Raw genomic sequence first — 25,594 nt, 5'->3', positions numbered from 1 at the left:
ATAGGCTCTGTTTTTCGAGACTCTGCTTCCCCGCCGTTCATCGAAGGTTAGGGATTTTGCCGTAGACTCTCAAATTGAAGCTCTCCAATCAATCAATCAGCTACATTTTTCTGGACCCTTTAGTTCCAAACCTGTTTTTCTCTTCATCCTTGTTCTTTTTCTTCATTGTGTATCCTGTCTTACATGGTTATTGTAGGTTCGTCTAGGGTTTATAGATATGCTATTTTGGAAATTGTGTACTATTTTGGTGGGTTTCTCAGTTCATGTTCTTCACTTCATTCTTTGAAAGTTGCTGTTAATTTGATTATGATTTATGATTTAGGTTCATCTTCTTCATTTTCTTTTTTATGTTAATTTGATTATGGTTTCTTCTTTTTGCTAGCTGTTAAACTGTTTGTTGCATGTGGTTTGTGTATTTTATAAATTTTTGGGGTTTTCACTTCATTCTTTGGAATTTCCTATTAATTTGATTATGATTTCTCCTTTTGCTAGCTGTTGCCACTCTCGCCTTTCTGCCTCGATCTTCTATGTGGGTGTTGTGATCCCGATTCTTCCATCTCTATCATGTGACCTGTCTTTTTGTCTTTCTCTCCTATTCAAGTTTTGCATTCCCAATTTGATTCTCTCATATTCAACTTTTACATTCCAATTTCCATTCTCATTCACTAATCTCTTTGAATTGTTTGGACTGAATGTAGCAATTTATAATTTTTTCTGTATTCAGAATCAAAATTCTCTTATTCATGTTTGATGTCAAATTTTATGAAGCACTCTGATAATTATATTGAGAGTAGACCCATTGAATGCAATATTAAAATTTCACAAATCTATTTTTATTTTTTTATTTTGTGTATATTCAACAAATCCATTAAGTTTAGATAAAGTGAATTGGTGGTTGCATGTAGGCTATGTGAATCATCATGAGGGAATGGGTTTTGTACCTAATATATTCTATCGATAGTGATGTGATTGACAGAAATTGATGTATAGCTTCCTGGTTGTTTATTTATATTTTGATATTTTGATTTTAGGTCAATTTCATTCCATTTTTTATTGTTTATATAAAAGAAATTTTTGTCTAACTAGGAATTTCCTCCTCCAAATACATATACATTGAGTAGGTTATCTTTCTTTGAAGATGTCTTCTGTGCGGATAATGATGTTCTGCCATACATTCTTCACTAAAAATGTGGGTATCCCTATCAAGGTATGGGGTTTCTATCCTTTTTGGTTAGTGGTGATGTGAATGATAGGAAGGAAGTGGCTTTCTCATAATCAAATGGCATCACTCCACTGTTTGTGTTACTAGGGAATTCTCTTCTAGGTAATCTATTTGATGAGTGGTGATGTGATTGATAGGAATTGATTGATAGCTTCTTAGTGATTTATTTGCATTTTGATGAAACATTTTGTTAGTCAACTCAGTTGCATTTGAATTCTTTATTGGTTATGCAAAGAGTGCTGTGTATTTCACCTCTTATATAGAAGTAGACCTGATTGTCATGAATTTTTTTGCTTCGTTGATAAAGGAATATGCTTGTGTCACTCCCATTTAAGTTTTGCATTCCCAATTCCATTCTCTCCTATTCAAGTCTTGCATTCCCATTTCAATGCTGATTCAATAATCCCATTGATGAATCTTTTATTTTTTTAAGGTATGTTCATCAAATCCATTAAGTTTACCTAAAGTGAATTGCTGGTTGCATGTGGGTTGTGTGAATCATTATCAAGGAATTAGTTTTGTAGCTAATCTATTCTATCGGTGGTGATGTGATTGACAGAAATTGATGTATACCCTGCTGGTCATTTAAAATATTTTTTAAGTTCAGCTGAATTGTATTACATTTTTTTGTTGTTTGTGTCAAAATTATTTTATATATAAGCTATTGGATGGACATAGAGTTCTTTGCCCTAAACTTAAGAGGTTCATTGAGAAAAGAATGGCCTTGTGCCACTAAAATGGCTTCATGGTATTGTTTATGTAACTAGCACATCTCTTTATCTAAAGAAAAATCTATCCAGCAGCTGGTCTTTCCATGAAAATGTCTTCGACACACATAATAAGGTTGTGCTATATATTCTTCATTGGAGATTTGGGAATCATTATCAAGGTATGATCTTTTGCTATCTCACCCATTTCGTGAATGTTGATGTGATTGACAGATTTTTATTGATGTTTGTCTATACTTTTTTTTTTCATTCATTTGCTGTTTTGAATGTATCCCTACCTAAGACATTTACCAACTCTCATTGCCATGAGTAGAATCATTATTTGGGGTAGTTGATGACTGCCTTTCTTATGGTCTAATGACATGTAGGTGCACTGTAGTAGGTATGGTGTGATATCTCAGTTTTTGGTCTCTCTTTCTTGATATCTTGAAAGTTTCACTTGTTTTTTCTGTTTTTGTGTTGGTTCAGGTTTTGCCCCTCTGATTAGTTGTCTCTATGGCATTGAATGGAGATGCATATGGACTGATCCTGTTCAAGTCTTGCATTCCCATTTCAATTCTGATTCAATAATCCCATTGATGAATCTTTTATATTTTTTAAGGTATGTTCATCAAATCCATTGAGTTTACCTAAAGTGAATTGCTGGTTGGATGTGGGTTGTGTGAATCATTATCAAGGAATTGGTTTTGTAGCTAATCTATTCTATCGGTGGTGATGTGATTGGGAGAAATTGATGTATACCCTGCTGGTCATTTATTTGTTTTTTAAGTTCAACTGAATTGTATTACATTTTTTTGTTGTTTGTGTAAAAATTATTTTATATATTAGCTGTTGGATGGACATACAGCTCTTTGCCCTGAACTTAAGAGGTTTATTGAGAAAAGAATGGCCTTGTGCCACTAAAATGGCTTCATGGTATTGTTTATGTAACTAGCACATCTCTTTATCCAAAGAAAAATCTATCCAGTAGCTGGTCTTCCTATGAAAATGTCTTCTGCACACATAATAAGGTTGTGCTATATATTCTTCATTGGAAATTTGGGAATCATTATCAAGGTATGAGGTTTCAATCTCACCCATTTCCTGAATGTTGATGTGATTGATAGATTTTTATTGATGTTTGTCTATACTTTTTTTTCATTCATTTACTGTTTCGAATGTATCCCTACCTAAGACATTTACCAACTCTAATTGCCATGAGTAAAATCATTGTTTGGGGTAGTTGATGACTGCCTTCCCTATGGTCTAATGACATGTAGGTGTACTATAGCAGGTATGGTGTGATATCTCATTTTTTGGTTTCTATTTCTAGATTTTTTGAAAGTTTCACTTGTTTTCCCTCTTTTTGTGTTGGTTCAGGTTTTGCCCCTGTGATTAGTTGTCTCTATGGCATTGAATGAAGATGCATATGGACTCATATTTTGTTTTCCCTCCATTTCCATCTTCAATTTGAATTAAAAAAGGTGAGCCTAAAGCCTTGGATTTTTTCTATAAAAGGATGGTTGGTGATCCATATTCAATGCACAAACATTCTACTGTGTTCTATTTCCTCCTAAGCTCTGTCTACATCAGAATTTTTTTGTTTACATTTGATCTATTTCATCAATTCTGTTTACGTCCTTTGTTTTCTTTTTTTTCCTCCAATATCTCCTCCATTTGATATGATTTCTAAGATGCATCCTCCTAGAGAGGCTTGGAGGCTGAAAGTTAGGGTTCTAAGGCTTTGGGTTGTACTCTCTTTTGGGAATCATGAGGTTCCTAACTCAATAGAGATGATTCTCCTTGATGAGCATGTTAGCCCTTATTAACTTCTCTTTTAAATATGGTGTTACTTATTGTTTTTTAAGTTTTCAACTTTAAATTATGTGTTTCACTAATCTGATTTTGTTTTTTTTTTGTTGGATTTCCAGTGTGAAAAATTCAAGCTACAGTTAAGAAACCACTCCTTAATAGGTTTAGGGACATATAGTTGAAGGTCAAGTTTATAGAATGTCATACTTTACTGTTGTGTCAAATCATGGTAGTTATAAAACAACTTCTCATGAATTCAAATTGGTTTTCCTTCACCGAACCACTGTTGTAGCTGTTGATGAAGATGTTATCCCTAAGACTTGTTTCAACATGTTTTCTTTTTCTGACCTGCTGAACATGATCCAAGATTATGATTTTTTAATTGGTGTGTCTATCTTCTTGGTCTGCTGTTATTCAAGGTTTTTTAACAAATGCTTTGAATATTTAATAGGTTGTGTTTATTTGGAATAGATGTCATTGATTTTTTAATTTCAGTGGGAGAAGAGAAAGAATATGCAAAAGAGGGAAAATTGTGAAAATGATTGTGCTGGAATTAACTTCAAAAGAGTATGTTGATTGAATCATCTCTCCTAGTTTCTGTTTATGTTTTAATGATCTTTTTTCCTTATTTTCTATTTTATTCTTTGTCATGTTTTGAGTTTCAGTCTTACAGTGAGATGTGCATTGTTTGGGGACTATGTTAATCAAGTAAAGCATTTTCTTGCCTCTGGCTATGTGGAGCAGCCTGTTGTAGTCATTCAACTTGCAAAAGTCAAGTTCTTTAGGGGTACATTGTTTGTTTTCTGTACATCTCATTGTTACTCTTGGTGTTGTCTCCAATAAACTTTGCTAGACTCTTTCTGTGTTGCTGTGTAGGTCAAGTAGGCCTTCAAAATGTGATGTATGCCACTCAAATGTTATTTAATCCTGATCTTCCTGAAGTTGTTAAATTCAGGCAGATGTTAGCATTGTTTGTTTTGTTGATTTTTATTGTATTCTTTATTTACAACCAATCTGGACTAACAAGTACAAGTATTTGCATAATTTTTTTAGTATGGCTGAGCAAGGTGTCAATGGTACCCAGCCACTGTTTATTGCAAATGAGTGTAAAGTTGTCTCCTTGGAAGATGATTTCATGCGTTTAACTAGAAAATGCACTATTGAAGAGCTTCAAGATAACAATCAGGTTGTCTTCTTTTGAGTTAGTTGTGTTTATGTTTATTTTATACACAAATGAACTGAAAAAGAAAATCAAAGAACAATTTCCAGATCTATTTTTTCGTTCATATTGTTAACAAATTTTGAAATGCCGATTGCATAGGAGGGTTCTTTTATCATTTTTGGTACAATCCGAGGTATTGTTAAGGATGGAGGTTGGTGGTATACTGGTATTCTGCTTGTGTGTGTGGAAAGGGTATCTATCCTCAAAATGGTTCATATTACTGTGATTTTTGTTTGAAGAACATAACTAATGTGACTCCAAGGTCAAAAATTTTGTTCAAAATGTCTTTTCATTTTGTCTTGTGGATTGTTTATAAAAATCATGTTTCTTGGTATTATTTATTCCGAATCATTATGTTCCTTTTTTTTCTCCCTACATATTTAAAATTAAAATAACAGTTGAATATCATAGTGGGGAGGGTATTTTCCTTCTCTTTGATCGTGAGGCATCTTATTTGCTTAAGAAATCATGTGCTGACTTGTTTACTGAGATTCAAAGAGGTGCAAGTGTATGTTCTTAGTTTTCTTTTGTGTGTTGTTCACTTTATGGGATGTGATATGTGTTATTTAAAGTCTGTATTTCTTATGTATTACTTTCAAAATAGCTTGTATGTGGGGATACTTATCCTCCCATATTCCAAGGGCTTATTGGAAAGAAGTTACTGCTGAAGGTTGATACCAAAGGTATCCCACATGATACATTTTATGGCACTTTTCGAGTTAGGAGAATATGTGATGATCCCACCATTATTGCCATGTTTGAACTTCTTGATTATGATGCTGATGACGAGTCTGCTCCAAATTTTTAGATTGTGTAAATTCATGTTTTGTTCCCTTTTTTATTGTGCTGCGCTGAATTTCTCTTATGGTCTTATGTATTTTTAAACTCTTATGCCATATGAATAGGAGCCTGATTTACACAAATCTGTTCCCTATGGAAAAGGGGATATTGGTGAGTCTTCTAGAATTTTATCTAAATCCCCAGTTTTTATAGATTTTCTGGCTGAAAAATAACCTGCTGTTTTCGGAGGGACTGAATTTGTTGCGTTAATTAATGGTGAAGATGGAAAAGATGAGAAAACACCCAGTAATGATACTATTAGTGATGATCTTTATGCTGAACTGGATATATTGCTTAGCTCACCAGAAAAAGAAACTCAGGTGTTGTTATATAATATTTTTTTCTCCTTCCTATGTTGTTGTTTCTAAATGGTTTTTGTATTCTTGAGTGAGTTTGATAGCTTTTGTTAATTTCTTTGTCATAGGAGGTGTTGTCCCACGTTCTCCATGCACCGTCCCAATTTGGAGAGAAGCTTATTCATGAAAATGATGTTGTGACCTCGAAGGGGAAGAGGAATTTGAATCCCCAATTTGAAGAGGCGGCTGCTGATGCAGATGGGCGTGGGTTCAAGATTACCAAGGTTAATGGAGTTTGATTTAAGGTGTGGAATTGAGTTGTTGTGTCTAGGTGTAGGTGTTTTATATAGTATATCTATAAGTATTTAGGAAGGCTTGTGATTCTAAATAGATGGTAATGTAATCATGCTGGTTGGATGCTATTTTGATTTGAGTTTTTTGGATTGTGTCCAACAAATAGGATTGTAACATATAGGGGTTTTTCTTTTGTGTTGGCTAGGGTCATGTGCCAACTAGGTCTATTCTCAACTCCTTCTTTTGTAATAGTGACTTTGCTAGGGATTGGACACATTTTCAATGTTGTAGCCTGTTTAGGTTACATACTAGGATATGTCGTCAATTGTTGGAATCCTCCTTATCATAGGAGAGATAGTTAGCCATATGTAATTGTGTATATCACTATGAATATTTTAATGAAATGCAGCAGTTCTTATTTGTATTTGTTTATTATTGTACAACTTTATCTTTTCATGTCAATTAGTTATTGGTGTTGATTATAATACTTTATTTTTTCATTTTCTGCGTTATCAAAGGTGTGCATGGTTATATAAGTTCTTTGTTGGTGTGTTTACCTTTGATAAACTTAACCTCAACAGTTACTCCCCCCAAAAAAGAAATAAAATCTATCAGGGAATAGATTTAAAATTTTTGTTCCCAGCCACCCCCTTTTTTTAATACCTGTTGCCTATAAATACTTAACAATGTGGATGTCTTTTTGGCAATGAATTAGGTGTAGTTCTTGTGGTTTATGTTTCAAACTCTTGTTTTGTTTAGTACGCGTAACAAAGATGTCTCAGAATTCTGTTTGTGCTAGAGAATATAGGAGAAATTCTTTAAAAAGAAAGCGAACACAAAATCACCATCAAAACGCAAGAGGTCAGTATTGAATTGACTTTCGTGATATTTTTAGCGTTTTTTGCTCCAATTTTCAATGATTTTATACCTATGGGAGTCTTTGTAATTTTTTTTCCTTTTCTAATCTTTTAGAGGTCCTCCATTCCTCGACGCCTGTTGTTTCTTTGAATGATTATTTGGGTAATTTTTATTGCTCTACCTATATTTTTGTAGTTAATCTTTATGTTTCTAATAATTTATCTGTTTATTTTATATGTTTCCAATGTTTCTGTTCATTCTTATCTTTTAGAAAAATTAGTTGAAGTGTCCCAAAATATTTATCAGAGTTCAATTTTATTTTGTTAGGTACAATAATATCTTTAAGTATTCTATCCCTGTCTAATTTTGTTTTTGTTAAATTATATTTTAAGTTCTTTTGATTTATATCTAATAACACATTCGTTTATTGATTTATTATTGTTTTTTACACTCTTATACCTAAAAAGTTTACTTTAACTATTAGTAACTCATAGAATTCCTAATTAAACATATCAGGAGACTTTTGTACTTGGTCTCTTTTTAATTTGACATCTCAATTAATATTTGTAAAATAAAAGTTGATATAATTATTCTAAATATCATTTAAAATAATTATAATCATTCTACATTGTGATAAGTTGTTATTAAATTATGTAACATAATCGTGAACTTGTTTAGTTCTTATTGTTTACATGGCTGAAAGTGATTAAAATAGTTAATACTTGATTCAAAGCGAACAATTACTTAAGGTAATTAAATTAGCTAGTGTAAGCCTGATCAGTTGCCGCATATGGTTGAAATAATTAATCTCATGATAAATTTGTTTATAGAATCATTTGGATCACTATATAGGTTTAATTTATATAGTTATTTCAAACATACACAAGTACTAGAAGTTATTAAACTGTTTAATTAGTGTTTATTCTTGTCTTGGATAATTTGTTGAAACTTTTTTAATTTGGTGTCATAATCAATAATTGCATATTAAGAAAAAAATTTAATTACTTTGTCGGTCTTCTAATTTTTTAAAATTTTCTATTAAGTGAATATAATATTTTTTTCTTTCAATTCTGTCTCTCAGAAAAAATTCCTTTTTTTTTTAAATTAGGCCACTCTTGATATTGATTCGCTTAATTGTATAAGGAGGTATTTACAACAAAAAAATATGGTGCATGGATTCAATTAAAAGAAAAACAAAGCCTTGGCAGCCAATTAAGAAAAAAATGGTGTAAGGACTCAATTAAAATAAAAAAGAAAAACGGGACTTGGTTAAAAATTTTGGAAAATGCTATGGACCAATAGAATTATTAAAGTCTAAAAAAATACAAAATGATTCTAATTGTGATTTAGATTATTTAATTCATACCTAGACAATTAGTATGAGTTATTAAAATAATGAAACAAAGTCTATTCTAACATTAAAAAAATCAAACTGTTCTTGAATGTGCATTAAGCTTTATTTATATTTAGTTTTTTAATAAATCAATGTTAATTCAGATTGGTTTTTGTAGTTTATTACATTTTTAATGTTCAATTTGCACGCTGATTGTTAAATAATTAATTGATTTGTTATTTCATCATTAATTTTTTTTATATTTGGTTGTCAAATATATATTTACATAAATTTGTGTTATTTTAAATTAAAATGGATGATATAGACCAATCAAAAATATATGATCCTTCGATAAATTCATTTGGTCAAGTTGGTTTTGTTATTGATCATCCTCTGTTCTTGCAAAGTGAGATACAAGGTATGCCCTCTTTCTTAAATCATCTGTTATTCAAGAATAGTAAAATAGAATTCTTATTTAGTTAGTTCTAAAAGATTCTATTGTGCTTCTGTGATGAGATATTATTCAGGAACTGTAAAATAGAAGTAGTATTTTGTGATATATTTTTTTAAAAAATTTTAAGGAGTCAAGTATTTATTATATATTATATTTGTAAGTTAATGATTTATTCATTTTATTTTGAATTTATTTCATGCCATCTAATTGAGATGAAATTTTTTTTATTGTTATGCATGTTTTTTTCGCCTTTATCTTTACCAGGTTGTCTTCATGTTGGTGATCCTAACTATGAATGTTCAATCTGTGGGGGGTATTTCTGGTTATCAGAACATGTTAAAAGAGACTCTACAGTTAATCATCCTATTTTTACTGCTTGTTGCTCAAAAGAGAAAATTCAGTTACGTTATCTCCGAAAGCCCCCAGATCTATTATATAATTTGATTAACGAACATGATAGCAAGAGTTTGTATTTCCAAAAAAATATTCGATCTTATAATAGTATGTTTGCCTTCACATCTCTTGGTGGTAAGGTACTGGATTCAGTGAATGATGGGAGTGGTCCACCGCAGTTTATAATAACTGGTCAAAATTATCATTGGATTGGAAGTTTGCTCCTAGAACCTGGTCAGAAGCCTAAATTTGTGCAATTATATATATACGACACTCAGCATGAGATAATGCATAGGCAGAGAATCTTTCGGTATGTGTGTTTAAAATTTTGTTGTTTAGTTTTTTTATTTTATTTTCCTGATGTTTTAATGGTATCTGCATTGAAAAACAGGTTAATATCTGTCATTGCATAGTTATATTGTGTTTTATTCCCGTTATAATGTGTTATTACTCATTTTTTGACTAATAATGATGTATCAAAATATATGATAATTGTATTTTGTGTGGTTTTTAAATATATTTTTGTGGTTAATGTATATTTGTTTTAGGCAAACATCTGAGATAGATAGAGAATTGATAACTGAGTTGTTGCAAATGATCGATACTCATAATGTCATAGCACAGTCATTTCGAAGAGTCAGAGAATTCTATCAGTGTCATCCATCCGAGATCTTCTCTTTGAAGTTGTATTCGCATAGGAAGGTTGATCGAAGAACTTACAATGCTCCCTCTTGTGATGAAGTTGCTGCTTTGATTGTTGGAGATTTTGATTCGTCGGATCATGGTCATGACATTATTGTTCGATCTACTACTGGTCAGTTGCAGCGTATCTATGAAACTCATGCTCTGTATTGGCCCTTACAGTATCCGTTGTTGTTTCCATATGGTGAGGATGGTTACCAGTTGAATATTCTTTATCGAGGTCAAGTTGATAGATATGTCCCTGGAAGGAGAACAAGGGTTTCTCTCAGGGAATTCATATGTTTTCGTCTGCAGATTAGAGAGCAAGAAGATGGAATTATTCACAAGTGTAGACGATTATTTCAACAATTTGTTGTTGATCGTTTAACCGTGATTGAGTCCCAAAGGTTGTATGCGATTAGAATGAAGCAAAATACAATTAGAGGAGAAGTGCTTCAAGGAATAGAGGAGGCTATGCGTCGTGGTGATGACGAAGCTTCTTTAATTGGGACACGAGTCATTTTTTCTTCTTCCTTCACTGGTGGTAGACGTTATATGTTTAACCGTTGTTAGGATGCGATGACAATTTGTAAACATTTTGGCTATCCAGATTTATTCCTCACTATTACGTGTAATCTAAATTGGCCTGAATTTCAGCGATTCACAGAGCGAGAGCGAATTCCCATCACTGATCGTCCTGATATTTCTTGTCGTGTCTTTCATGCTAAGTTGAAATGCCTCCTAAGCGATCTCAAGGAAGGTGTATTTTTTGGTACACTTAATGCAGGTATGTTATTTCTCGCTTGGCATTTCAATTTCTATCTGTTGTCCTCGGACATGTAATTGTTTGGCTTCTTAATGATGTTTTTGTAATTTTTAGGTATGTATACTATTGAGTTCCAAAAATGAGGTCTACCACATGCACACATGTTACTTTGGCTTAACGGGAAAAGCAACTTACAAAGTGTTGAAATTGTTGATGAATTCATCTGTGCCGAGCTACCCAATCCCCTCAAATTTCCAGCTCTTTATAATGTCGTCACCAAGTACATGATCCATGGTCCCTGCGGTCGACTTAGACCGAGTTCTCCTTGCATGAGAGATGGTAATTGCTCAAAATTTTATCTGAAAAGATTCGTTGACCAAACAACTTTGATGAGGATGGCTATCCGATATATAGACGTCGTAATATGGGTGTGACAGTGAAGATCAATAATGTTGATATTGACAACAGATTTGTTGTGCCTTATAATCCATTGCTGTTAATGAAATATCAAACTCACATAAATCTTGAGTTCTGTAACAAGTCAAATGTGGTTAAGTATCTTTTCAAGTATATCAATAAGGGTCCGGATCGGGTGAATGCAACTGTTGGAGAAACATATCATGTTGGTGAATCTTCTCAGGTGGTTGATGAGATCAACAGTATTACGATTATCGTTATTTATCACCGTCTAAATCCATATGGAGAATTTTTGCTTATGATATTCGTCATAGATAGCCATCAGTACGGAAGTTGACTTTTCACTTGCCTAACCAGCAACATGTTGTATTCGATGATGCTGATATCACTACTCATATTTATTTGCGCAACATAGATTTGCTGACGATGTTTACGTGTTGGATGATGGCCAACAGGCGGTTCCCGGATGTGCGGTCTTTAACGTATGTTGAATATCCAGGAAAATTTGTCTATTGTTCGAACAGTAGGGAGTGGAAGCCGAGACAAAAGGGATTCTCAATTGGAAGATTGAGTTTTGCTCATCCCTCATCTGGTGAACTTTTCTATATACGGATGCTTTTGAATGTGCAGAGAGGTTGTACCAGTTTTCGAAGTATAAGAACCGTTAATGGTGTTACTTATGATACATTTTAAGAGGCATTTTCCACCATGGAATTCTTGATAGATGATAAGGAGTATATTTCTGCTATTAAGGAAGTTGTGGAGGTAGCGTCCGCTACACAGCTAAGGAGGCTTTTTGTGATGTTGTTGCTATATGGTTCCATGGGAAGACCTCTGTCAGTTTGGAAATAAACTTGGGCTTATTTGTCTGATGATATTTTTTATCGCAAAAGACATGAGCTGCAATATCCCGGTAAGAATTTTGTTCATGATGAATTTATTATATGACAAGCAGGCACACACGCACACAGATAGTGTAGAAATGATATTATGGTGCTAATATTTATTAATTATCGTTAAATGTAGATCTAATGATGAATCAAGACGAGTTGCAAATATTTTTTTTGTTGGAGATTGAGAAACTATTACAGAGTAATGGAAAATCATTGAGAAATTATGTTGGCATGCTAGTTCCTAATGACTCTTTAGTCTCTCAATTTAGCAATTTGATGTTGTTGCGTGAGTTGCAGTATGATACTGTTTCTTTGACTCGTGAGCATGATGCAAATATCTTAAAGTTAAATGAACAACAGAGGACGGTCTACGATAGAATTATTGATTGTGTTTCGAATAAGAGATTAAGAGGCATAGATTCTTTTTTGTGTACGGGTTTGGTGGCACTGGAAAAACTTTTTTTGTACAAAGTTTTGTCGGCTAGATTGCGACATGAGAAAATGATTGTTATAAACGTTGCTTCTAGTGGTATTGCTTCTCTGTTGTTACCTAGTAGTAAGATGGCGCATTCTATGTTCAATATTCCTGTTGAGCTGACTGAAGATACTGTTTGTTGGATTGAGAAAGATAGTGCAAAAGCTGAGGTAGTCCGATTGGCCGATTTGATTATTTGGGATGAGGTACCGATGACTAACAAATTAGCATTTGAAATGCTCGATAGGACGTTACGTGATATAATGGTTTCGGTCTCTGATAAGAATAAAGATTTACCTTTTGGTGGGAAGGTGGTCGTTCTCGGTGGTGATTTCAGGCAGGTCTTGCCAATTATTCCAAAAGGTTCCCGTGCTGAGATTGTGATGGCTTCGATTAATTCTTCTGTCCTCTGGAAATACTGCGAAGTTTTGCATTTGACAAAAAATATGAGGTTAACAATCGGATTGGAACAATCAACTGCTCAGGAGTTAAAGTCGTTTTCAGATTGGATACTTCAAATCGGTGAAGGTCGATATGGAACAGTAGTCAATGATAAACTTTTTGTTGATATTTCTTCTGATCTAATCATTCCTGTCTTGGAAAATCCAGTGGAAGATATTGTAAATACAATCTATCCAAATTTGGTTCAGAATTTTTCTGATCCAAGTTTTTTCCAGGATAGGGCAATTCTGGCTCCGACTGTCAATAATGTTAAAGAGATAAACAATTATATAGTTGACTTGTTTCCTGGTGAGGAGAAAAATTATCTCAGTGCTGATTCGATATGTGGTAGTGATGTCTATTCTGATGTTGATGTTGATTGGATAAATGTTGAATTCTTGAATCAGATTAGGTGTTCTGGTCTACCTAATCATTCGTTGAAGTAGGGGTGCCTATTATTTTGTTGAGGAATATTGATCCAGCTGGGAATTTGTGTAATGGGACTGAACTTGTTGTGCGAGATCTAGGGACAAATGTGATCGGTGCGGATATGGTTTTTGGTAGTAATGTTGGGGATAAAGTTTTTATCACCAGAATGAATATGATTCCCAGTGATACGGTTATACTGTTTGAATTTCAACACCGTCAATTCCCGATTTTTCTGTCGTTTGCGATGATAATCAACAAAAGGCAAGGTCAAACATTATCAACAGTCGGTTTTTTCTTGCGTCGTCCTGTATTTTGTCACGGTCAACTTTATGTAGCTCTTTCCTGAGTTAGGAATAGAAATGGTCTTAAGATTTTACTTTGTGATGAAGGATTAATTGATGCTACTAGGACTGAAAATATTGTATTTAAGGAAGTTTTTGATAAGATATAATGTAGGTTCTTGTTATATCTTCCAATCTTATCTGTGTAATTTATAGTTTTGTCTTGGTCTACGTTTTCTTTAGAGAGGGACATCTTCTTTGGGGTATGTCTAAAATCGTCTCAACTATTTTTTGTCCATTAGATGCACCATCTTTTATGAACCAATAGATTCTAAAGATGTTATGAAAGAAGAGTATTCATAGGCTTTATAAATATAGAATATATTAGTATATATATACATAAATACATTTTAATACATAATATTTTAAAAATGGCAAATATAATCTTTTACTTTAAACTAAATATAAAACATATCAATACATATAAGAATATTTTTCATTTATTAAAATTAATTATTATACTGTACTATTTTTAATAACATAATGTAAGAAATTAAATTATTTTATATTACTTGAAAATAATTAAATTATTTTATTTTATTAGAAAATATTTATCAATAGTTTATTTTGTAAAAAATATGTTATTGTATAATGTCATTTTTTATTTAAATATTTGTAAACATATATTTTATTCAAAGTAGTATATATAATATTAATTTAACATAATTAATTATTATACAATATTTGAAAAAAACGTGTGGCATTTTGTTGTGCAATGAAAGGTAACTGCTTGAAGGGGTAATGTTTAAAACCAAGTTATTTTGTTTGGTTAGCCATGTTTTATATTCATGGAAGGAGAATTTTTTTCCTTATCATGAAATACATGAAAGAATCTTATTTACGGTAATTTAATAGGAATATCACTTGTCACTCTTTTAGTGTTCATATAATTTTATTTTAATGGTTTATATTTTCATAGTTTACTTTGATTTCTTTTTTTTGTTTAAAAAGTTATTCTTTAAATACAGTTATTTTATCTAATATTAAAAAGTTATTTGACTATGTCTTTTTGAAAATATTAAATTTTATTAAAAAAGTTAGTTATTTACTTTTTTAAATCTAATATTGTTTTTTTTTTCAGAAAAACAGAAATAAAATATATCGTTAATATATTAATTAAAATAAAATATGACCATTTTATTAATAAAAACAATTATTTATCTTTTTATAGAAAGAAAAATCAGATGATACCAATGTAAATTTGATTTTAAGCTGTCATAAAAAAATTTGATTTTAATCTGGATTAGTCGATTATGCTCTATCCATACAATTTTATTTTATTTTTGTTATTTCTAAAATATATATTTAAGTAATATATATTATTAGTAGGAACATTTTTATAATGTCATATATCAATCTTCCTTGGCACCTGTTTACATAATTTGTAAGAAATAAGAAAATAGAAGTTAAAATATACCTTTTTAATTTAATTTTTAATAGTTGAACACGTAAAAGTTTATTCAAAAATAGTTTAATAATTACCCATTAAGAAAAAATATCATCAATCATAATTATTTTAAAATGATCATCTAGGTTGTATGTATCAATTTTTCTTGGTGTCTTCCGTCTTCTATTTTTTATTATTATTTTGGTTTTAATATTTAGGCCAAATTCTAATTTGATGTCTAATATTTTAAATATTTTATTTTAGTTCAAAATAATTTTCGACGAGTTTAATATTGTTTCATTCTTAAATTTGATACAAATTTTTTTGTATTAGAAAAGCATAATAACCAAAAATTTTTTGTAATGCTATTTTTTTGTACAAGATATCTCAAACAACTAACCATCAATCCTCAGTACTCCAAAATCAACTAAATTTTTAGAACTCTGGGCAACCTGGTAGTTCCTGGAATATGATGTGATTTCATATTCGGTGTGGAGAGCTCTTCGTGTTTCAAGTTCACACACATCCAAGGTGTACGTTCTCCTCTAGCGTGGCTTCTCCTCATGAAGGGTGCAGCTGCTCCTCTTTGCTTTCGCCGTCAGCTGTCTTTTCTCGCGATTCCTTGACGGAAGCTCCCTTTTTCATATATTTTGTTTTTATGTATTTCATATTTAATTGTTTCAAAATAAAAGATTCTATTACTATTTAAAAGATTTTGTATTATAGTATTGTTATTTAAAGTATTTAATTATGCACTAAAATGTTATGTATTTATTAGAGTCTATCAATGTTCTTCTTTTATATTAACCTTTGAATTTTTTTTTTACTTAAAACGTATCTCTTTTAACAGATGAACCAAATTTTTATTTCTTAAAAAAATCAATTCAAATTGTTTTTTTAATACATTAAATTTTCATAAAATAAAAAAATTAAATATGTAAAATTATTGATAATTTTTTTAGTATGAGCCTAAAAACACTTGGTTGCAGGATTTTGTTTTTATTAATATAATCATCTTAATTAAACCATAAACTTAATTAAAGTGAGGTTGTTCTAATTTTTTTTCAACAAATTCATCACTTTCAGTTGATTAGGGATCCTAAAAGAGGTTACTACCTCACCCCATCTCCTCTATCCCTAAGACCCTAACCCAATCTCCATCCAACGCTCCATGTCCACACCCCCATGCTCAGTTAAGGCTTCGGCTTCTCTCCTTGGCTTTGGCCACATACACAGAAGTTATGGGTATCTCTACGATTTCATTCGATCCCACCATGAGGGCCCTCTCCTATTCGTCGCATCTGTCCCTTCTCCCCAACGTGCCTCTATCTCTCTGTCTCTATCATACCTCATTCTCCATGTCGATTTCTCCGTTTTGCATAGCACACGTTGCCACCGGCGTTCAAGAGGTATGTGTGGGCTATGGTTCCATTCTCTTGCTTTTCAATCACTTCGTCAATTCCTTCTCCAGTTTCAATTTTTTTTGTGTTAATTGTTACTTGTCTCTGGATAATGCTAGGTAGCCAAAAAATAATTACAATATAGAAATGTCATGTAAAAATTTCTATTCTCTTGATAAGCAAGTGATATACACCTCGTTATCACTTATCCTCCTTATCACCTATCATTTTGCTGCATATTTAGAGTCATTAATGTTCTTTTCAAAATCAATTTCAGTTTCTCTCAAATCAAATCTCTAACATCTTTCAATTACATTATTATCCATTAAATGCAATAATTCTCTGCAAAAATTATGAAAGTTAAATAATTAAAGAATTTTAACAACTTCTACTATACAACTTATATTTTACATATAGAATATTAAAAAATAAAAAATAAAATATAAAATATAAAAAAATTTAAAAATAATTTTTTTAAAAATAATTATTAACTCGTCATATTAAAATCAATAAATAAGCATACATATGAATATTAAAAAAATATTAAAATAATTAAAATCACGACCTACTAGTTCACATATGAGATAATTTGAAGAATACAATAAGACGTATAGTTTAAAATTTGATAATATTAATTATAAAAATTTATTAACTATAGACATCAAAGGTATGAAATTATGAATATTATGAGTATAAATTATGGATGTTATTAATATGAAATTATAGATGTTATGTGGATAAATTTATGGATGTTAAATTTTGGTTACCAAACTTTTTCAGTAATTTTAAGTGCTAATTTTGTTTTATTATGTATGTTAACGTGGATGTTAACTTCATGTAATTATGGATGTTATTCATATAAACTAATTGATTGCGTAAAGTATGAACTTTACACAAATATTATGCATATAACTAAAAAAATTAATGAGCAAAATCAAAAGATTTAAATACCAATTACCAAAAGAAAGTTTAAATATTAAAAAAATGCTTCTTATTTTAGCGATCAACATCATAAAACTATTTTAAAAAATTGAAGATGTACATTTTAAACATATATAAAAATTGAAGGTATACATTTGAAATATATATAAAATGGTATATAAAACATTCTTCTAAAATAATTATTGGTTTTTCAGTTTTTAGTCTCTATAAAAATTAGGTTTTTACTAATAAGAGATCCAAAGATATAATTAAGGATACTACAAATAAAAATTTTAAAAAAAGATGTAAAAATAAATCAAAGGTGAAAGTATATCATTCACATGTTACGAAAACAATTTTAAATGCTTCTATTTTCATAAAATTATTTTTAAAAATTAAAAAATATAACAAAAATAATAAAAAAAATTATTTTTCTAGACATAAATAGCAAACAAATAATGATCAAGAATGTTACGCATATAATTAAAGAGCTAAAAAATACATAAAAAATAATTCAGGCTATTACCATACCTCATCAAAGCACCTTCTATCATAGGTACTGTATTAAGGTCGAAATCAATTGCCATACAAATTACAATGATAAAAACAATTTCATGTAAATTTTCTTGGTTGATACACTATTGTGCTTGTAATGGTGTTATTCTTGTGATTTTTGAATGAATATGATTGAATTAACATAAAGTATATATTAGGATAGGTTTCATGTTTCATATCTCCAATAATTGATAATAAATACCATAACGGACAAAGAATCAATTGCAATTATTTAATGTAATTGATATTATAATAATCGTTCTTAAATATAATTATTAATCTTTATTGTATTTTTATATATAAAAATCAAATTATAAAAAGGAATATTAAGTATTGATTACAATAATGCCTAATAAAAACGGATATGATTTTATAATTAATATCATTAATAAGTAGATTTGATAAGGACGGTGATAAGTAAAATGATAAGAGAGTGGGATAAAAAATAAAACTAATATTAAATGATATAAATGAAGTGAATTATGGAAAATTTTGGCTAATTATGGCTGAAAAATTTTGGTTACCAAACTTTTTCCCTTGTCTCTGGATTTATTCTTTATTTTTGAATTTTTTGGTTTCTGAGTTAATCATCGTGATTGTTACTTGTTTTGTAAATCAATGGTTCTCTCCTATGTTTGTGCTCTTGCTGTTTGTGTGAAATAATTTTCTTCTTCGGGGGTTTGCTCATTATAAATTATATAATTTTTTTGTGCTATTGGACTGAAGTTAACTGTAGTGGTAGGTATAGTTCACTGATAAAATTTTGTTTTTGCTTTATTGTGAATTGTCAAATCAACTATATGTGTTAGGTATTTGGTAATTTGGAAGAGGCCTCTTTCCATACTGTTTTTGCTCTTTTCCCATGAGTATTTGGTTACTTGTGATATCTTCCTAAATGATTTTTGTACCCATATCAATCTATATATGCCTATTAGTCTAAAAATGTGAACATTGTAAGCTTTAGCGTTTGTTAACTTCAGGAGTTTATAACTCCAACTTATCTGTTTATCTTCTCATCTTAGTTTTGAATTTTTCTCTCTATATTTTCTGCTGTTGGTGTTCTTATTCTATATATGTTGGGAATGAATAACCGTGTTGATCTGTTAGAGAAAATCACTCCGTGGAGAGAATCATGGAAAGTGCAAGTTAAAGTTGTGAAGTTGTGGTACCACAGGAATCCTGCTTCGCATCCTTCTCAAAATCTGTTGCATATGCTCTTAATGGATGAGAAGGTCAGTTTTAGTTTATGTTAATATTTCTTTAAGTTCTTGCAACTTTTTTTTAAATATGCAGAGGGAATTTTTTTGTGTTGCACAGTGATATATTTTTGTTGTTTTTATTTTTTTAGTCAAATGTTTTTATGGTGTTTGGATACCTAAATAAGTTAAATAACTCCAAGTATGAAGCATTTTTTTCAACTGCAGTTACACAAGATCCAAGCAACCATTAGAGATTAGCTTATACCAAATTTGCTATGTCTCTAACTGAAGGAGAGGTGTACTTGATGACCCATTTTATGGTTGTACCAAACACTGGTTTGAACAGAGTGACGAAACATCGGTTTAGACTTTTGTTCCAATATATGACCTCTGTTGTTTCTGTGGTATCTGTAAGGATACCTCATTTGGGTTTGTGTTTTACATCAATAGATGAAATTGACTAAAGGACAAAGGACGACGATTTCCTCATTGGTTCGTACAACTTTCTTGCTCTTCCCTCTTAGAAACATAGTATTATGTTTTAAAAAATGTGATTTCTGATTCAAATTTATATATGTTTCAATATAATTATTAGACTTTGTTGGGATCATTACTGGTGTTCGAAAAGAAAGAGATGTAGCATCATATAGAAAGATGATCAAGACAGTTGTGCTCGAAGTTTTTTCTGATGGGTATTGTGTCTCTCATTTTCTCCCATATCATTAGTTATCTTCTATTAATTCTATATTTTTTATTTGTTCCAACCTTTATGTTTGTAACACTAAATATACAGTTAGATTCTTTTGATCTTTTGAAACTTATTTGTTCAGCAAAAAGGTACAATGCAATGTGTTTGGAAATTCTTGTGATCTATTGGAATATGATAAGTTGCAAAAATATCCAATATCTCCCCTGATTGTTCTCGAGTCTTAAAATCAAAGCAATTGAAGGTTAGTTTGAGACATATTCAGTGAATTTTTACTCTAATAGTTGCTTTTCTATTTTTTGACCTTTTAATTTAGATATGGTTTAAGTTTAATAGAATATGATTCTTGAATGCAGGTGGGATAATCCTGTAGAATGTGATGAATGTCTCTAGGTTATTCATTAATCCTGACATTCCTGAGTCTATTGAGTTCCCGAGCAGGTTAATTGTCATAAAAAAAGTGTTAAGCAAGAACCTGCTATGCTTATTTTGTTGGTATTTGTGTATATGTTTTGTATTATGAACATTAGTTATTGTATCTTGCATGTAGATTTAGTGTTGCCAGTTATGGATTCTCAAGACTTGTGAGCAATGAGCTTGGATACTTAGTTTCTAAAGTTGATTGTGATTATTTCAATCCGAAAGATATCAGTAATATTCAAGATCTTTGTGCAGATAACGGGATACTATTTAAGATTCGCAAGCTCTCCATTTAATATTTAAACTTCAATTTATTAAACATGTGTGTCGGTTTTCATAATCTGGTTTGTTAATCATTTCTATAGTATATCATTGTTTTTAAAATTTTACAGGATAGTCATTACTTCGTTATTGGGACAATCAAGGAAGTTATGGATGAACTAGATTGGTGGTACTACTCATGTGTATGTGGGCATGCCGTTGTTGAGCATGAGGATCTCTACCTTTGTGATGCTTGTGGTTCATGTATTGAACATGTTATGGTCAAGTAAGGTTCATATGTAAATCTATTATGGAATAGATTAAGTATCAATCTTTTGGATTTTTTGTTAGTTCTTTGTTATGCACATCTCTGTGTGTTGTTAAACAGATTTCTCGGCTTTAGTTCTTATTCTTGGTTGTTAATTGTGTTAGATATAGGATTCGGGTAAAGATTGACCATGGTGGGTGTGCTGTTTTGTTTGTTCTGCTTGATAATGCGGCAACAAAACTATTTGGAAAAACCTGTTCTGAAGCATTTCTCAGGATAGAAGAAGAATTTCCTATTGATCCCAATGTGTTTGCAGTATGAACTCTTTCATAGCGAACCTCATTAATGTTTATTAAATTTTTTTTGTGTTCAAGTTTCTTGATTTTTTTACCTTGATCTCCAAAGGTCCGTCGGTCATATTCTCCACATATGTTTGATGATGTTGTTGGAGAGGAGAAAATTTTCAAGGTTGAAATCAATTCTGCAGTTGATCGAGATGACTCTGGATGCTTTAAGATTGTAAATGTCTTTAGTGGTGATTTGAAACCAACTGCAACCGATGATTGTATCAATGTATGGTTCCTTACTCTATGTTAGAACATGTTCATTCATTTTTTTTAATTTTATTTTTTTTCTCAATCAATGCATTTAATACTTATTCTAACCAAATTATCCCAGGCAAGGCTTCACGGTCCCATTTTTCCACCAATCTATGATGCCTATTTGCAGTATGCAACTCGGGAAGATTACAAGACTCAAGTAGTGTGTGATAATTCTATTCAATCAAAAACTATTGAAGATATTATTACTGATCTTATTTCACCCAATCGCTGCTATTCTGATGCTGAGAACATATATTTTTTTCTCATTTGCGATAAAATCTCTTAGATCATTCATTTTTGTTATTCTTGTTATATCATATGCTGAAAAGTTAGTAATTGATAATTTTGTAAATTATTTGAAATTTGAAATGCTGTAATAATTTTTTCTTTGCTGGCAGGGTAGTTTCGTTTTTATTCTGGGAACTATATCATCTGTTTTGAAGAATCATAAGTGGTGGTTCTCAACTAGTTTATGTGGTTCTCTTGTGTTAGCTAATAAACAAATTTTATCATGTGATCTATGTCAGCTTCAATGCATTGATGCTGTCCCAAGGTGTTTTGTTCTTTAATTTTATTCTGTTTTGGTAACTAACTATTATTTCAATGTTAACTCAAAATTTCCTTGTTTTCTCCTAGTTTTCAAGATTCTGCTTGAAGATTGTAGTGTCTCATGCAAATGGCAACAATATATTTGTTCTCAAAGATCATGAGGTCATGCAAATAATAAAGACAAGATGCTCGAGCTTTTTGGATAATCACCCAGAGTTGAATCAGGTTGTCATCCAGTTGTGATTTTAATTAGTATATAGATATAGATATAGTTAGTTTGTATCTTTTGACATTTCTAAGGAAAACGTAAATTATTATTATGCTATTTGTTAACTATTTTGTTTTTTTAGGGATCTTATTGCAAAGTTGTTCCATTGAAACTCATTTCAAGTCTTTTGCACAAAAAAGTTGTATTCATGGTTGATGTTAGGCCTGTGGATTATGAGATGAATCGATCTGTGTATATTGTTCAACAAATTTGGGTTGATGCCTCCGTTATTAATGTTTTTGAGGCTGCTGCTGAGATGAATGAGCATAAGGTTTGGTTGTATAGTTTTTATAATTTTTTCGATTATTATTATTTAAAAATATCAATAACCGAGAGGATTTCAATTTTGTTCAGATTCAAGTTCTGGTTGATTCTATGCCTGAAGTTGAAGATGCTTTCAGCCAATGTAGAAGCGATCATGAGGCTGTGGAGGATCTACATGCTTTTTAGTTTAATATGTTCACATACTACTTTAAATTATTGTTGTGGAGGATCTGCATACTTTTTAGTTTAATATGTTCATATACTACTTTAAATTGTTGTTTGATTTGTAATACAATGTTAGTGTGTTTTGAATTCTAATGTGGATATAACTATGATATTTATGTATTTAATGAAATTTCTTTTTAATTACAACAAAAAAATATGCATTTATTTTACCAATTTCAAATAAACTGGTGCAATAATTAATTAATTATTAATCAATATTAAAAAAATAAAAAATGATAATCGGCGAAAAAAATATAGATGCTGGTTAATAAAATGGTTTTCATTACTATTTTTAAATGTATTCAAGCTAAGGTTAAATTTAATTGTTATTAAAAAATATATATATCTTCTCAGTTTTTTTAATTTTCTTTTTTGGCAAAAAAAATGTCAATTCAAGGGTGCCATACTCCCATTAACACATAACTCATCTTCCTTTTCTTCACTTTCTTCATTTACGAGCCCCTTCCTCTCTTTTTCTTTCTCACTTTGAAACCCGATTTCATTTCCGTCGCTTCAAGGATCACTCGCTCGCACTCGTCTTCTCCAGATTCAGAAAGCCAAGTACCCAGACCTCGGAACTCTTCTCTTGAGGTCATCGATTTTGTTTGTCGGTTGTGTGATTCAAAGAGAGTCGCCATGGATGCTGTTCATCAATCAGGGGGCTTCTCTCTCTTTCAATTATCCCAAAAACAGGTTTCACTTGTCACAAGTCTTGAAGCACATTACCTAACATTTATCATGGGTTATTATTCCCCAAACTGATTAATGGGTTTCCCACAGAATCTAACATTTATCATGGGTTTTCCAAAAATGAAAAAAATTTGCTCCTTTGCAAAGCTGAGGCTGCTTCTTCTATTGCTGATGGGTTTCCCAAAGGCTTGATGAGTCTGATTGTATCTACTATTTGAGGACTGGATTCTATGGCTATGGTTTCCGCTACCATTTCAACCATCCACATGACCATGCCGCGGTAAAATTTATTGTTCGTTTGATTTTTAAGTTTGTGGAGGGTTTTTTTGTGTTATTTTTGCGCTTGATGTGATCATCGGTTTTTCTTAGTGTAGTTTGATTTGATATTGGGTATGATTAGTGTGATAGTGTGGAATATTTAGTATTGGTTTATTTTGCTTTAATTGCTGCGTTGCTGATTTTTTTTTCTTTGTGATAATTATTAACAGGGGATGTTGCTTTTGTTTGGTTAATTATTCATGGTTGTACTTTGGATCTGTTAGTTAATTTTGTACATCCTCTAATTCAGTGCTACTTTGGTTTCATTTTCTAGGTTTAATTGATTTGTTTGGATAAAATATTTTTTCTATTCTTTATCTGAGTTAATTTTCTTGGTTTCTTATTGTTGTCTTCTTAATTTAATGATTGTGCTCAAGAGTTGATTAATTTTATTAATATTTTGATGTTATTAATAGAGATGGATTGCTAATTGTTGGTTTTTGAGTTAACTATGGTTAACTATTGTTAATGTTCAGATCTAACTTCCTCTTATTGAGTGGTGTTTCTTTGATTTCTTTTTGAGCAAAAAGGTGAACATCAACCTATTGAACGCTGGCTATCTGTTCATATTTATCAATTTTCAGTTTTAATAATGCAATCTATGTTTCTGATTGCCAATAATTTGACATGTCTTCTATTTCACCAGTCATACTTATTGGGAATAGTATTATTATATAGTCAAATATAGGATCAATCAGTAGGTTTGGTTTCTTTATAGATAGATAGATAGATGTATATAGATTCATAGATAGGTTGATATGACATAGCTATATTATATAGAGGTATGAGTATATCTAATTTAATTACCTATGGACACATTGAATTTCATATGTCAATCAATCAATCAATCTAGCCAAGGAGTTCAACAGAAACGTATTCTACAAGCTTTGCCTTACAAACTTGCTCATTTCTCTGCTATAAGTAGTGATGAGGTGATGGAGTATTGTGGAGATTTTTCAAGAGCTATCACTTGTTCCTTACTTGCCTTTTTTCCCTTGCATTCCCTTCCATTGAGATAAGACTCAGATCCCACACAGTTTTCTTTTGCCGAGATTTTGTTTTTTGTTTTTTTTCATCCACATTCTTTCATCTTTACTATTTAATGATAAGATGAGTCTTACTATTGATGCTCTTCAGAAAATCTCTCCATGGAAGGAAGCTTGGAGTATTGAGGCTAAGATATTGACCATTTGGGAAGATGCTAGCATTGTTAATAAAAATATGCAGAAACTCTTACATATGGTCTTAATGGATAAGCAGGTGAGTGTGTGTGTGTGTGTGTGTGTGTGTGCAGTTGCAAGTAGAGTCATACTTAATCTTGGTTTAAGTCTAACTTCTATGGCTGAGATTCTTCAAAAGCGCACTGATTATGAGTACTTAATAGGTAAGTTTTGCTTTTTCAAATTTGACCCGGTATAAAGGTGTTTTAAATTGAGATTGGTAACAACTCAAGAAAATGTCTCGTGGTATTGTATTCGACGATTTAATCTTTTCTGCTATAATTTAACTAAACAGATTTTGTTGGGGTCCTGTGCAGATTGAAAAGGAAAACGAATGTTGAGTGTAATGGAAAGATATTGAAAGTTATCATCCTTGAAGTTTTTTCTGATGGGTATACATTGCCTTTCTATTTTTTATCCTTTTTTTAAATTATGTTATGCCTGTTTTTCATGTTTTTTTATTACTG

At 31.0% G+C, this 25,594-nt stretch overlaps 2 protein-coding genes across 2 annotated transcripts; both read left to right on the top strand.

The window, feature by feature from the left end:
* Nucleotides 1–1,959: 1,959 nt before the first annotated feature.
* On the top strand, nt 1,960–6,398 carry LOC130965799 (uncharacterized). Its single transcript, XM_057890558.1, has 12 exons — nt 1,960–1,970; nt 2,319–2,332; nt 2,419–2,551; nt 4,237–4,308; nt 4,407–4,528; nt 4,618–4,711; nt 4,795–4,927; nt 5,063–5,114; nt 5,362–5,471; nt 5,568–5,752; nt 5,869–5,914; nt 6,228–6,398. The coding sequence occupies exons 1-12, from the start codon at nt 1,960–1,962 to the stop codon at nt 6,396–6,398; spliced, it is 1,143 nt and encodes a 380-aa protein (XP_057746541.1).
* Nucleotides 6,399–11,302: 4,904 nt separating this feature from the next.
* Nucleotides 11,303–13,550, top strand: LOC130965797 (uncharacterized). The gene is made up of 6 exons (XM_057890557.1): nt 11,303–11,619; nt 11,711–11,777; nt 11,926–11,929; nt 11,990–12,131; nt 12,189–12,208; nt 12,322–13,550. The coding sequence occupies exons 1-6, from the start codon at nt 11,303–11,305 to the stop codon at nt 13,548–13,550; spliced, it is 1,779 nt and encodes a 592-aa protein (XP_057746540.1).
* The last annotated feature ends 12,044 nt before the right edge of the window (nt 13,551–25,594 follow it).

Source organism: Arachis stenosperma, chromosome 3, assembly GCF_014773155.1.
Source record: "Arachis stenosperma cultivar V10309 chromosome 3, arast.V10309.gnm1.PFL2, whole genome shotgun sequence".
Classification (NCBI taxonomy): Eukaryota; Viridiplantae; Streptophyta; class Magnoliopsida; order Fabales; family Fabaceae; genus Arachis; species Arachis stenosperma.
Note: the sequence above shows the minus strand (reverse complement) of the source record. Positions and strands in the feature narration are given on the sequence as shown.